Source organism: Synchiropus splendidus, chromosome 1, assembly GCF_027744825.2.
Source record: "Synchiropus splendidus isolate RoL2022-P1 chromosome 1, RoL_Sspl_1.0, whole genome shotgun sequence".
Lineage (NCBI taxonomy): Eukaryota > Metazoa > Chordata > Actinopteri > Syngnathiformes > Callionymidae > Synchiropus > Synchiropus splendidus.
Genome location: NC_071334.1, coordinates 16,365,739 through 16,380,949, shown reverse-complemented (window position 1 = coordinate 16,380,949; position 15,211 = coordinate 16,365,739). Strand labels below are relative to the sequence as shown.

The following is a 15,211-nucleotide window of genomic DNA, read 5'->3' as shown; positions in this document are numbered from 1 at the left end:
TCTTCTGCGTCCTTCGGCGAGAGTTAAATCAGCAGCTGCCATATGGAGCTAACTGAGTGGATAGATGAAGCAGCTGCTGTCAGGTAGTCTCAGGGTCACAAGGCACTTACCACCAATAAACTCTGTTTATCTGTGTGACACTGAAGGCACCACAGTGATTTGGGATATTAAAATCGCTAAACATGTTTAGCCTTTAAATTGTGTCAAGAAAACCTTCCTGCAGTCCCAGATGTGGGTCAGTCTGCAGGATGAAATCTTTCAAGGCATAACATTTATCAAACCAAAAAGATGTTAATATTATCAATATCAAGGCGACCAGAGTAAATATAGTTCTGTTCATTGCTCAGACTCAATTTACATCGCGTCTGAATGTTTTAAAATGCTGCAAATAGGTGAACAAATTCTAGGATTTTAGTTACTTGAACACATTTGGTTTGAAGGACTGAAGCGAGGTGAAAGATGGGCCAATGACGCCATCTCCTGGCGGTAATGATACTAGACCATTCAGGCTAATAGTGAAGTATAGTGTAGTCGTATATTAGCGTAATACTAAGTAGATAACTTGTGAATGGAAGCAATAAAATCAAAGAGATAATACAAATCCATTGAATGGATGTGGCTACAGAAAGAAAGATAATCTCATCAGATCACGTTTTCAGAGTTTCTATTTTGTAAGAATCATTAAAAAAAATGGGAGGAAGAAAAACACACCTGAGAGATTAAGCACATAACAGTGACTACAAAGGTTTTCATATCATGTCATGTTTCTGTATATAATATTGCGACTACAGTACATATCGGTTTCCCTCTATTTTTGTTTTTGTTAAGAAAAAGAATTTGGGCGACAATCCTCAGCTGTTAGTTTTTATTTATTTATTTATTTAAATCTGATATCAATTTAGACGCATGTCAATGGCCCCTCTCGTCCCAGCGGTTTTTTTCAGTCTAAAAAGGCATGTTTTAAATGGGTCAAAGGTCAGAAAGTTTCCAACCTCAATCCTGTTGATTATTGTTGGTGTGCTGTTGAAGCTTCATCTATATTATATTCTCGCTCTAATATAACCCACCTGAAGAATGCTGTGTTCATGCTTGATCCAATGTCTTGTCATATTTCACTCAGCATACTAGGACGAGACAGTGGTTCAAGGGTTTATTCTTCTTTCTCTCGGTGCCGTGTGAAGAACAAAGAACTGTAATCTGTGTTGAATGCATTTGACTCAAAAGTTGGCCACTTGCTCTCCTAGTAAAAGGCCAACGGGAAGAAAAGGAATGAAAGTTTTAAAAGTGGAGCTGACTACAAGTCATTGTGATAATAAAAGATGGCCGATGCTGAGTGTTGGGTTGACTGCCACTAGATGGAAGCAGTGTGTAGCTAGCTGTTTGTCGGTCAGCGCCACACCTGTCCTGACAAAGAAGATGCGCTCCCCCTTCATATTAGACACAGTCAGAAAATGGCTTTCTCCAGTTACACACATCAAAGGAGCATGTGGACATCAAAGAGCCAAGCAATTCTCAACACTATCTAAAATTGAACTGAAATTATAGACAATGTATCGTTTGGTTATCTCTGTGGAGTCCATTTATAGGTTTTGAAATTGATCTAAACCATATGAGGGGGAGAGTGGATCTGCAGAGAGCCGGCGATGAGACAGGCCACCCACCCACAGATCAGCACTATCCGCCGACCCTCCCTCTCCTCATAGGTCAGGCAGCATTCCTGTCTAGCCCTGGGGATCTGGACAAGACACGGCAACATCATTCACTTCATCAGAGCTAAAGCTTCTTTCTTTTTCAAAAGGAACATAAAAAATGTCAGACAGATGGTCCGACTACTGAGTGCACGCTCGACGGTGTCGGGGGGTGAATGAGTGCAGAAAGAAAGCATAGAAGTGCAGATGCTCCCAGCAGACTCACTCTGAAAGTGATTCTAGTCAATGCCTGCGCGATAAGAAAGATACAAATCATTGGCTGATTAAGACCAAGATGTCTGGAGTGAGCCAACGGATATTTTTCTTGATTTCACAGTTTCTCAAAATGTCCTAGACCCCTCTTTTCCGTCCTTATCTGCGGGTCTTGACCTCATTACTGAAATCACAGATGCGTTTGAGACAACTGTGCCTTTGATAAGCCCAGACAGATCACAACACTCCAATGTCTAGCCAGGATATTTTTAGGCTCTAATCTGTTTGAACATTACCCAGAAACAGCTTAGAAACTCAATTTTTAAATGCTTTGCAAAACAAGTTCCATTCATGGCAGTTAAAATATCTTGTGACAAATGGTGGGGTCTCTACATATTTTTAATCAGTAAAAATGTATTCATTTTATTTATTTTTGGTGATTCCCAAGTTTATATATATATATATATATATATATATGGATGTCTGGATGTTTATTTTGTTGCTAATGTTTTCAAACAGCATTGCATTTATTTTTCAGACACCTTAAGATGTAGTTAGTTGTTTAGAAGTAGTAATAGTAGTAATGGAAACTTGTCACAGTCTTAACTGAAATCTCTCATAGTAATAGTAAAAGTCGATTTTACTTTTCATTGAGAGGAAGCAGTTGAAGTACAAATACCCCTGCTACTTTACTATTTCACTATAAAGCAGCATAAATATGTAATAGTGAGGAACTGGATTTGTTGTGTAAGTTTTAGATATAAGATATAAGTGCCATATATGAACAAGAAACAAGTGTGTAGAGTTTAATATCAAGCACATGGCAGTTAAGTGAGAATTTCTTGTGAAAAATCATGCTAGTGCTTGGTGTCTTAGGTGCTATAGGGCACGGATCATTTCCCGACTCTGGAAACTGAGTCAGAGTGTGTCCTGCCCTGGCTTATTACTGGCTGAGAGCATCGCCCATCCCAGCAGCATAATTCCATCTGGGCTAAATATTTATACTGAGGGGGAACGACATCACTTATCCACAACACATTCATTCACATAAGAGAGCGAGGGAGACCTCCAGAAGTCAGTGAGAACTGATCTGCCGCAGAAGGGGCAACACTTTTTTCAAGAGGTTTCCTGCCTTCCAGAGTGCACTATGAGCAGCTTGGCTTTGATTTTGGGGGGGATTTTGGCTCTGCTTTGCATCGGGAGAAATCCAGCGGATGGTAAGTGTAACTTTATGATATTTGCTGATACTTTAAAGCACTGCATCTCCACAGTTTTGATTTTTCATATCTGTATTTTAACATTCAGAAAGAGAACATTTTTGAACAAGTTAATGACTGTCAGCTTGCTAATAATAGCAACTGAAAGAATAACTATTCCATAATGACAACATGGTTACATGCTTTAAATCACCTTAAATGTTGTTAATTCCTTTTTTTCCCGGCGTTAGCTGGGATGTGCTGGTTACAGCAGAGCCATGCCCAGCGCTGCGACATGGTGCTGATGAGAGGAGTGACCAGAGAGGAGTGTTGTGCCGGCGGCCGTCTGGATACCGCATGGTCCAACACCAGTCTGCCCATGAATGAGGTCAGCCTGCTGGGCTTTCTGGGAATAGTCTCATGCAAGCCCTGCAAAGGTAAACAAACACTGTGGAGTCATTAGGTTGACTGCTCACATACAACGTTTGACATCAGTAAAATGAGTCTGAAATGTTTGACAGATGCAGATCTTGATTGTATTTATCGCTACAGTCCAGACGTGACTCAATCCAGTTAATAAAGAATGTTCTGAAAGCTCAAGCTACATTTAATCCCAAAGTTTATGATTGTTTTGTGGTTTAACAAAAAGTGTTTCTGTCTGCCATAGACAAAATTCATTTATTCGAGTAGTCCTTTTAAGGAAATGTTCATGTGTGTCCCATCCATAATGAAAATACATCTCAGATAAATCAATATCAATATTGTAGAGTATGAACAGAAAGGTTTTAATTTGGGGAGTCAATCTATTCAATTTTAGATCACAATTAATCACAGTAAAACTGAGTTAACTCACGATTAATGGCAAATTAATCACAGATTTTGTGTCTGTTCTTAATGTAACCTGACGAAAGATGCCATCATGTTTACTACTAACCGATACTGTCAAGAACATTCTTTAGAAAAACCTCACTGAAAAGGCTCAACAACATGCTAGAACCGTAACATTGCAAACATTACCGTTATAAACATTATTTATATTGTGATTAATTGAGATTTTAAAAAACAATATTTTCAAGTTTTATAATAATAATAATTTTCAACAGAATCTAAACTACCCTGAGACATCATTTATATTCGTCCTTCACAATAGCTCTTTATTCACTTCCGGTGAACAGTTACCATTGATTTCCACTGCGTGCAGCAGTGGCAGCCATGACAGCTGGCACCCTGTTACACCAGAAGCACTGTGACGCCCCAAGACTTCTTCAGATCACCTGATGATGGTGTGAAGGGAACAGTCGACCAGTTTTGTGTGAATAAACGTCTATTATAGTGTGTCCATTTTGTTTGTCTATGTGCAGGTTTAGAGACTACAACAGTTGCTGTGGAGCCTTAAAGTTAACTGAAAATGTTCAATTAAACCCCTCAAATCAGTTCAGCTTGAAAATTTCAGTAGAAACCAAAAGATGAAATCACATATATTGTCCTACCATTTTAAAGCAATAACACATGATTAAAAAATGCCCATTCCATTGCGTTTCCTTATCTTCACTCCCTCAAACTCAATCTATCTTTTCAATTCTCGCCAACCGTTTGAAGACTTCTGGTTTTGTGCCTTAAATAATAAGAGTACCTGAGGAATCCCGAGAGAGGGATTGTCTCTTGGAAGCCAAGAAAAAAAGTAATAATTTGTGCATATATTTCCATTGTGTATTTTATGTGCTCTTTCTTCGACACTGAACCTTCAGTTAAAGTTCAGTAAAATCCATTTAAATGGTCTCGTATAAATAAATTTGCAGGGCTGCTTAGTTTCACTAATGAGAGTTCTGCCTCTGCTCTGAACACGCGGCCGGCTGTCTGGTTCTCATTAAAAATCCTGTTCACTCTTGAACAACAACATCGATTCTATGGCAAATAACAGATTAAAGGCAACAGGACCGTCAACGTTTTGATACCAAAAAACTGGCATGGAGTGAATGTCATTCGATCTGCAGTGGCCTATGAATCAAAGCTGACACTTGCGAAAGGTCTTGAGAAGAGCTCTCTGTCTCACACATGATTTAATGTCGACTGTTCTGTGTAAAATTACAGTCCCTCCTGATCTTAGGCGTTATTAGGTGTCAGAGGAGCCAGAGGGGCTTCCTCATCTCACAGCCCATAAACGTCTCTGAAAGCTATTTGAACTTGGTCTACCTCAGAGCCCCTCCTGTGCCGCTGTGGGGGCTTAACCCAGTCTGTGAGCAGCCATACACATAGATCTGTTATGAAAACACAGCAGCTTCACATTCCACCAAACGAGACACCCCTGTGTGTTGTGTTCAATGAAGAGATGTGATCATTGTAAATATTGTGCAAGGTTGAAACTGCGCTGTGGTCTGGGAAAAACCCCACGATCAGACTTGTTTTGAGTGAAAAGGCCTATGGATCATCTGATAGCCTGCTAACACAGCTATGTTAACCTTCAGTCACACACCATTAAAAGTCACTTTGCCTTTCAGATAGTTGCGAGGGGGTCAAATGCGGTCCAGGGAAAGTTTGCAAAATGAAGCTGGGGAGGCCTCAGTGTGTGTGCGCCCCAGATTGCTCTCACATTTCCCGCAAACATGCTGTCTGTGGCAGCGATGGAAGGACGTATAAGGACGAGTGTGCCATGCTGATGGCCCGCTGCCTGGGACTCCCTGACCTAGAAGTCATGTACCAGGGCGAATGCAAAAGTAAGTTACCTTTTTTTTCATTCCATCGATGTCGGCCATTTTCTCATACTGATTTTTTTCTTTTTGCTCCCAGAATCCTGCTCTAACGTGGTGTGTCCAGGGACTCACACCTGTGTGACAGACCAGACAAACAGCGCCCACTGTGTCATGTGTCGCACAACTCCTTGCCCCATGCCCTCGTCTTCCGATCAGCCGATCTGTGGCAACGACAGCATCACGTACCCCAGCGCCTGCCACCTCCGCCGGGCTACCTGCTATCTTGGACGCTCCATTGGCGTACGCCACTATGGCCACTGCAACAGTAAGCTCACGCACAAAAACTGGACTGTGAGGAAGGATCCAACAATAATACTACAACTTTTTCCTTGTCTTTATACTGCAGATCCACCAAGGAAATCTCACAAATTTGATGCTAGTGAGGAGAATGCTGTCTAAACGGATGATGCCTGCACTCTTCTGCGACCACTCGTGATGACCTCAGTCATCACACCTCATCGTCTTTAAAATGGATCCTGGTGTAGGAATTTGTGTCTTGAAAAGCCTCTGGGTGTCCACGGATTAAGCTTTGTTTTATATAGCAAACGTCTCTTATGAAGTTATTTTACCGACCTAACTGAAAATCGAGTATTTTAATTTTCCTTTTTTTTTCAAAGCAGAATTACTTGACTCCAATTTACCATTCCATCCATCAAGCCTTTCACTTCACTCGCCCATATTTTCTGTACACTAAAAACAGATTTGTTGACTCAATGCGCTGCCCACACATTTGCTTTCATAACTCTTGACCTCTCACGTAAGATGCCTATATTGCACAGGTTAGGTTTTGTCCTGTGCTGGTACAATTATATATTTTTTGTTTTCCAAGTGCATTGTAAATAGTGAGCACAGTTGGGTGGAATGATGCAGTTTGCTTTGTCAGGTTAAACAATCACACTATGTTGCTTGCATCTACGTGTATGGACAACTTTGAACGTGTCATCCTGCATTTGTGATTTGTTGGTCAATCTAGTCTCACTGGGAAATCCTGATAAAAAGATTCAACATCCTAATCTAACGCCAGCTAATGCACTGGGATTAGAGCCTTTACACCTGAATAAAACACGGTAGTCAATTAGTACTAACCAGTTTAGGCACTTAAAGTGAAATGTTACATTCAAGTGAACTGTGTAGTTGGTATTTTGCTAAACCTAAATTGAATTTCCATGAGGTCAGATCACTTATTCATTTTCCGCTGCTTATTCCCGTTCACTGGTTCTGGGTGGGCCTGAGCACATCCCAGCTCCATAGGGCAAGAGGCTCCCTGGGCAGGTTTCAGTAAATCCAAAATGTTGAAATCACACTTGTTGGAATGCAAAAAAACAAAAAAGATATGACAATAAACGCTCTAGGTGAGTGCATTATCTCCATTGGCTAAATCAGATGTCAGCGTGTAGGACAGTGGGGTCTTGTGAGCAAGCATGTGCATATTGTAAATACCACAGCTATTTATTGGAGAGTATATCAAACTCTATTTATGGTTGTTATTCGATAACAAAACAAGTAACCCTGGGTAAGCTGATGCAGTTAGATGTATTTATTGTGTTTTATTTGTTGTGTAAGCACAGTTGCGGTCACTGGCAATGGCTTTGGACAGCCTATGGCAGATTCAATAGTTATAGCTATTAAGTTGATAATTACATTCCACCGGAATATGTGGCCTCAATAAACCGCAGACTGGAACATGAAACCTGCAGTTTTATAAATCCAAATCCAGATTCTGTTTTGTTGATTCCTGGTCTGAAGAACAGCAACCAGTGCACCACACCACCTTGGATTTTAATCTTTTTTTTTTTTGCTAACATTTTAGTAAACATCTTTTGCTTCATTGTTCAACGCAACTGGAATTTATGACATTTAGTAGGCAGACAAATGTAATTAGTTACGTCTGCTTGAGTGGAAATGTAATTTGTCTCAGTAGGAAACATCGTCTGGGTCAAGGGAGCATAGTTAATGCCACTCAACGCCATCAAAAGCCCGAGTCGATGTGCTTGTTGTCGACACTGGTAACCCAAGTAGATGCGTAGTTCAACCACTTTTATGTGTTTGTGTGATCAGACAAACTCAAAACAGACATCTGCTTTATCCTTATTTGGCGTTGTCGGTCAACCACCAGAGCTCCTGCAATTGAACATGTACCTACCTGTGTACATACTGTGAAAATGTTGAATATATATCAGTTTTGTATTTTTGTACTGCATTGTCGAAACAACATAAAGGTTAATATTGGTCACAGAGACTTTTGTGTCTTTTATTTCAGCACCTTCTTCTTCTTCTACTTGTCCTTTAGTCATTCCCACTGAAGACCTAATGATCTGTAACTGTGTGTCCTCTCTTTGTCTCTCTAACACATTCATCAAAAATATGTAGTCTCTATGTAAAGTCTTCCTCCTCCACACATGTATTCTGACCGTGATTACACTTCCCTCAGTTCATACCTCCATCTCTCCAGCATCTCCTCCACCTCCTCCTTCCTCAGTCCTTAAAACCTTTTCTCACACTTAGGATCCATATACTGTTACAGGATCATAGCGCTCTTCTGTGCGTGCCTCGGTTGACAGGCCTCTTGAGCACTTCAGTAGACAATTAGATCCAGGTGGTTTGGTTTTCTCTCCGCTCTTCTCAGGGATATCCCCTTCATTGTCTGAATAACAAAGGTGAAGTTGCTGGGGGCGAGTGTTGCATCGGCTGAGAACTTAATGGTAAGCTCAGTTTAATGTGCGCCAATGTCCACTTCGGGTTTTTTTTTCCTGGTTTGCAAAAGCATCTGGTTTGATTTAAGAGGAAATGCCCGATTCGTGTCCAAGTATTCTTTTAGTTCAGTGTGGATGAAGTCAGATGTTTTGATAAAGGCAAAGTATGAATGCCACGGACAAACTGCTTCTTCCACATGTACGACACGAGCCCTTTCTTGAACACTGTTGTTGTTGCAGAAGAAGGGAAGATGGATCGAGTCTTGCTCTGTTAGGTCTTCCATTTGGCGTTGTGGCAGCGATTTTATGTCGACTGTGTCCCAAAAACCTGGTGTGAGACTGGAGGGCCTTTTAACAATGAGTGCTCTTTGCCAAGAAAAAGTGATGCTGGTTTTCCATCATCTTCTTTCAAGTAGAAGGTTTGCAATTCCAATCTGTTTAGACCACCAGCCTTCCTTGGTTTATGACGATGATGCCCTTTGTCGTATGAGATGCACAATCCATCCACGGGCTGAATTAGTCATGCCATGACATCACAGTCTTTTTCTTCAATCATACATATATACTGTATTTTAGTTTTTAATTTTTCAAATTACATTTTTAAATATGAGCTTCTGGCGAAGTTTATGTTTAAGGACTGTTTGTTAACAGGACAGAACAAAACACATTTCAATGAACCTCTGTGATTTGGCTGGGAGTGGGCTAACTAAGAAGTGACTTCATTTTGGTGGTGTTCTGTCAGTTTGTGTGAATCTACTTACATTCTATAGTTAGATTTTCAGTGGCTTGAGTGGCACATCTAGCTATTAAGGTTTCTTCATTCACTCAGGGCAGTGTGGCCTCTTCTCCACTTCTCTTGTTCTCTCTTTAGGAACTCCAGTACACATCTGCTGATCTTGGAGAAAAAATGGCCTTCAAAATGAGAAGCATAGTGGAGGTATGTGCTGTCCCTGTGCCTTTCTAGTTTCTGTGTGTGATGAGCTACTATAAGTCTGTACTATCTCTATAAGAGACATGCCATCTCAACACATATGAATGAAGTTGTTTGCAAAGATCCCGTATGTGTTATTTTTGTCTCATGCCTAAGCCATTGCCCTCATTCTTCTGCGAGTGCGAGGGAATCTATAAATTCCATTCTTGCCACACTATAAACTCACCAGGCCAATTTTCCTGGCCTTGGATGTAAGATGGCGTTGAAACAAGAATTGGCGTGAATTAGCAGTGAAATTGTGTGTGGAAATGTCTGTGGTCTGACAGTGAAGATACACAGCAGGAAAATACGTTGACATAGCTGTAATTTGTCAGGCACCTGAACAAATCATACAACGAGATGTTATTCAGGCCACCAAACAGTTTATTTTGTGTTGTCATGACGTCAGTATGTGTAATGCTTTAAGAGGGAACAAACCTGTGCGTCATTGCCACACATTCTCAAAGCTGTGATCGGATATGATGCACCACAGTCGAACAGAAGATGCGACAAACTACTCACAGGTCACGGCTCACATTGACGATGAGCCATTCCAGAGCTACTCTTAAAACTCAGCTTCCATTACGTCAGTGTTTATTTTCCCGGTTGCAGAAAGCTATGTTGTTAAAGTGACCTGTGCCCATGTGCAGTTGCTGTGCAGTGTACTCTAGGAGCATTCCACCTTCTGCTCCGCAGCTGTTATAAAAGCGAGATGTTGAATCACCATCTCTACCAAAGGAGACAGAGACACCCACACTGTACTCTACAATATTTGTCAGACTTCCTTCATCAACACGTCGTCACGTCCAGAACATGGTTTTGTAGCTTCCAGTAAATTCAACCGGGGAAGTTGTGATGAAACTGGTCACTCCGAAACACTGGGTGGACCACCCACTCTCTGGCCAGCTCCACTATTACAAACAGCTTGATTCCGCAGCTGAAACCCATTTACTGTATATCAATGATCTCGTCCTCCCTCAACGGTTTTCCCAACACATTATTTGTTCAAGACTGAGCCCCATAATTTTCAACACGTGTGATATTTACCATGTCACTCCATCATCAAACATCATTCTGCTATTCTAAATAGACATGGGCTTTCCCATCCAGGAGGCTAAATCTCACAAAAAAGGCATTGCTTCTTATAACAATAACACCACCTAATAAAGTCCTGAGCTTCACTCATACACAGTATTGCAGTAGCCTCGGCAGGACATGTGGAAGTCATTGATTAGGGTATTGGCCAGAACAATATTGGCTTGTCAGACCTGGATCACATGGTACTGAGGCAAGGAGGAGCAGATGCTTAAGTCTCATCACTTGCTGGAAGTTGTACGCACAGCTGAATATTTACCTATATGTCATAATGGTGCGAAACGCTGATCCAAACTGCAATTGAAAGGAATGCAAAACTTCATTTTCCACAAGCTTGGTTTAGCATCATGTGGCTCAAAAGGTTCGCTCACAGAGACCCACTTGTTTAGTGTTCAACCATGTGACACCTTTTCTAGTTATAATAATGTCTTTTAAATCCATCCCTTCGATATCTGATTTGGTTGACATTTCGCGTGAGACGTTTCTATCAACAGATTCCTTTAGTCAAGTGAGGTAAAGGGATCACCTCTACTGCAAGATGCCGCATCCAAAAATCAACTCTGGCACATTTTCTTGAAGACTCAAGCTGTAAAACCCCACTAAACAACGATGGCCTGTGATAGATCTGAGTGAAAATTGATCCTCACATTATGCTGCTTCAGTTTTACAGCATCACCCACAATGTGTAAGCTACGTGCAGACAAAATGAGCTTCAACACTGACATACCGACACACAAAGAGAGTTCATATCCACAATCACATGCTCGTATAAACACAGACAGACACATTAGACGCTCTGGCTAAAGTGCAAGGCATTCCCAAACACAAAACCAGACACTCCTTTAGGGAATAATCTACACAATTATCTTGTCATTCAGACTGACGTCTTTATTTCACGTTTCCACCTGCTCTTCGTGACAGAATTCTATTGGAGTTTGGAATGTGGAGTTCAGTCTGTGGGACTATTTGCTTCAGGGGAGCAGGTGTTGATTTGATACTTCTTTTGACGCATCTGTTCCGCTTTGTCTCTTGGGGTTGCAGTTTGACTTTTGCACTGTTCAGCAGCTCCAGGACGACACTGGCACGTAGACACACATTTCCCTGCCTGATCATTTCTCCTGCAGGTTTCAATAATGCAGTCTTTAAAAATAGAGCCAGGCGTCTACAGGAATCCACTGAGAAAGACCTAAAACTATCACACCTGTAGTGGCCGCTGTGATACTACGCATAGTAGAACAATGAACGACCGATATGGTGCGGCGCCTCGGACGCTCGGCAGCAGAATTAGAATTGTAGTGTTGGTGTATACTGACAACAAGGTTGACTTATGTGACTCAATAAACTCAAATGGACAAGGACACGAGAGAGTCACCAGATGTTTGAGCCTTTTTAGTAGCTACATAGTCCACCGACACCATAAAGGGAGTTATCTGTGTACATTTCCGTTAGATTCAAGAACTGTATGATTGTGGGTTGGGAAGAACGTTTTCTCAATTTTTTTGTGTTGAGTAAGTTTCAGTTGTTTGCTGCTCCATGTACAGTTTAATTCCTCTGACAATCACAACCACTACATATGATTAGCTTTTCAACTGCCTCTCCACACAAGTTCTATGTCTATCCACATAGATCTGGCATTTCAGTCCCTGTATGCGATACTTTTTGAGGGACCAGAGATTACAAAGCTGCACCCACTGGTTTGACCATGTCCTCCTGCTTCCCCCAGACCACCCGACAAAAATCCTCCTGTTTGACCTGAAGGCCGTCGGCTGGAAATGACCACATGGCTCGCCACCATCGTGGGTGACCTCACAACTTGGAGTTCCTGTCGAAGATGCAGAGCAGCTGGCGCCAGTGGTGGAAAAACCTGGTTTATCTGGTCGGCTGCAAACACCGGGCCGCCGCGCACATGAGCTCTAACTAACTCTAACTAACTAACTCTTTCACTACATTGAGCAAAAAGCTATTGCTGTGAACACAAAAGTGCTGCAGATGAACCATGCTCTCTGGGGAAGTCAGTCACAGTGAGAAATTGGATATTTCAAGCTAATATTTATTTTCTCAAACCACAATCAAACAAGCACTTGCTGCATGGAGCAGCCAATGGAGTCGGCCAAAACATACTCAACAACATTTGTCTATGGTCACTCTCTCAGATTTTTATTATTATTTTTGCATTAGTAGTTTAATGTGACCCCTAATAAAAGCTCCACTTCATTGTCGGTCTTTACCCATAGATCTTAACACGCTGTAACGGCTATGCGCCTGCGGTGTACCATCTTCTTAGTTTGTTGTTTGAGCAATACAGTGCCCACTACAGGGCTGGCACATGTACAACACTGGTTGGATAGGAAGTCACTATCTCCTGGACCCTTCATGAAATCAATTACACTGTAGAACAGTATTTAAGTTAAAGAATATTTGTCAAAGAACATTTTGAAACTACTTGTTTTTAGACTGCTTTTAGATACATACATATACAGTATTTTTAAAATGTCACGTCACACTAGAGTGCCTTCAAACACACCACTTTGAGAACCAGTAGATTCCATCCTACTGCTGATGCCAATGGCTAACTAGATGCTAGAAATGTTTTTTCTTGATCAGCTTCAAACACCATTCACCCAATAAGAAAGTAGCCCTCTGTTTGACTAGATCACATGAAATGTCACAGGATCAGGAAACAGGGGAAACGTCTCATAGCTTTCAGATGGGATGTTTTCTGTAGATGTAAAAGCAACAGTACTTGTTTTTTGTCACTGTTCAACACTGTGGGTGCAAAGTATGTCTCCATCTGGCCTGGGATGTTTTATTGTGGCTCAAAAGAAATGCTCTACTCAACTAATGTTGTGCGAGACTAAACAAAGCTGAAATAAGGTATTACAAAAGCATTTACAGGACGTAATCAAAAAGAGCACTGCAACTTTTACAATACAATTAGGGTTGTGTGTTGTTAACTTTTACACATTTGTTCTTAATTAATGTTGCATCACACTTGGCTAAATCTCACTTTTGTATGTGTGAGTGCCAATAATGTTCAGTCATTGATACGGCGACACAAAGAGACCGTGGCCATAGAGGAACAGAGTCTTCAACCTGTGAGACTGAAAACTCATAAATAAGAGGTCCAGGAAGTTCCAGCAGGCCACTGTTATTGCTGAGTGTGTCCATGTGGGGCTGTTTATGCATGTTTGTGAGTGGGATTCAGGGCCCCAGGGGGAACTCTGATGGGCAATGCCGGCAGGAGAGTCTGGAAAAAGTCTATAGTGACAAAAGCAGCGTGATCCCTTCCAGCATTTCTGTCTGCTGCCTTGACTGCAACCATTTATTTGCCCTCATTCAGTGTATTGCTGCATACCATTGATGGTGAGCAGAATTCTGCCTCACAAGAGAGGCTGAAATAAAAATACATACATGTATTTTACAAAGTTTTATCACTGATTTCAAATGCTTGTCACTTTTGTTTTATTTCTTTTTTCAAAATAGTCTTTTTTAAGAAAAAAAGCTGACAAGGAGTCATCTTTTTTCCTCATACCTATAACTGTTCTGTGACTTCACGCTTTACACTCCTTGATATTTTAACCACACTACATTGGCTCATCTCAAGACTTTGTTTGGCTATGCATGCGCTCGTTTTTCATCCCTCTGGTCCACGTAAGGGAGCCATGCTCATGACTAGTCTGAAATCCTTGTGACTAGGTGCTCAACTTTGAGTACTATCTAATCTCTAAAAAAGGATTCCAGACCTAAATGTTCAGGCCCCCTTCCTCTTGAGGAAGACCTCTGAAAAAATAAGCATTTCAACCTCTGCCTGTGCTGGACCTTATGTACTATAATCGGGCACTTCTGGTTTGTGAACTGAATAACACTCAAACATATTTCACTGAAACTATCAGAGCTGGTAGGAAATAGTCTAACTTTGAAGTGATTTGTTGGTTTTCTGTTTGGATTTGCTCCATGTTTTTCAGTGAGACAAAAGGCACGTTGGGTCATGTGACCCGCACTGGTTAAAAATTGGACATTTTAGGACCGTACACACAACACCAGCATTTTTAATGCATTCTCACGGCAGAGCAGCCTCTTCTTCCTGTCCATTTCAGCTCATTGCATATCAAATAAACACGATATATTGAAGTTTCAGCAGTTTAATGATGAGCTGAATTAATCTCCATAACACTATGTACTCGTCTTCCTCCGGTGTCTAAATATTGCAACTGGCATCTTGCATATAGGTTTAGTTATTGTTCAACTTCAAATGTAAACAAAACGCTGGACTAATTGTAATAGTTTAAATTTCTTGTTCTAAAATATCATCATCATGAAGATAGTTAACGGTGGGAAGTGCATTAAGATGGGAAAAAAGTAAATCATTTGATTTGGCACCTGAATATTACTGAACTACGAATCATGGGAAACAGCTTAGCCATTGAACTTTGCATTTTTTTCTGCTCACATGACCTGTCTCTGACCCAAAATCCCTCCCATCGCAGCGGTACAAAGGGCACTGGACTGGGCTGCCGTTGACGCACTGGGCACAAAGAGACAATAGCGAACCTCAGCCAGGCAGACATAGCAGACCTCGGTGCTATCTGACCCAGTCTAATCCCAA

The 15,211-nt window shown here is 41.2% G+C and overlaps 1 protein-coding gene across 1 annotated transcript; it reads left to right on the top strand.

Annotated features, from left to right (window-relative positions):
- The first annotated feature begins 2,904 nt into the window (after nucleotides 1-2,904).
- On the top strand, nucleotides 2,905-8,084 carry fstl3 (follistatin-like 3 (secreted glycoprotein)). The gene is made up of 5 exons (XM_053876371.1): nucleotides 2,905-3,118; nucleotides 3,349-3,534; nucleotides 5,596-5,811; nucleotides 5,885-6,112; nucleotides 6,194-8,084. The coding sequence occupies exons 1-5, from the start codon at nucleotides 3,049-3,051 to the stop codon at nucleotides 6,244-6,246; spliced, it is 753 nt and encodes a 250-aa protein (XP_053732346.1). The 5' UTR covers nucleotides 2,905-3,048; the 3' UTR covers nucleotides 6,247-8,084.
- The last annotated feature ends 7,127 nt before the right edge of the window (nucleotides 8,085-15,211 follow it).

What these genes read in the sequence shown, in the direction of transcription:
- fstl3 (XM_053876371.1), top strand. Translation starts at nt 3,049, where the DNA reads ATGAGCAGCTTGGCTTTGATTTTGGGGGGGATTTTGGCTCTGCTTTGC. An exon ending in CTCATGCAAGCCCTGCAAAG is followed by an intron (nt 3,535 to 5,595) that starts GTAAACAAACAC and finishes TTTGCCTTTCAG; the next exon opens with ATAGTTGCGAGGGGGTCAAA. An exon ending in GTACCAGGGCGAATGCAAAA is followed by an intron (nt 5,812 to 5,884) that starts GTAAGTTACCTT and finishes TTTTGCTCCCAG; the next exon opens with AATCCTGCTCTAACGTGGTG.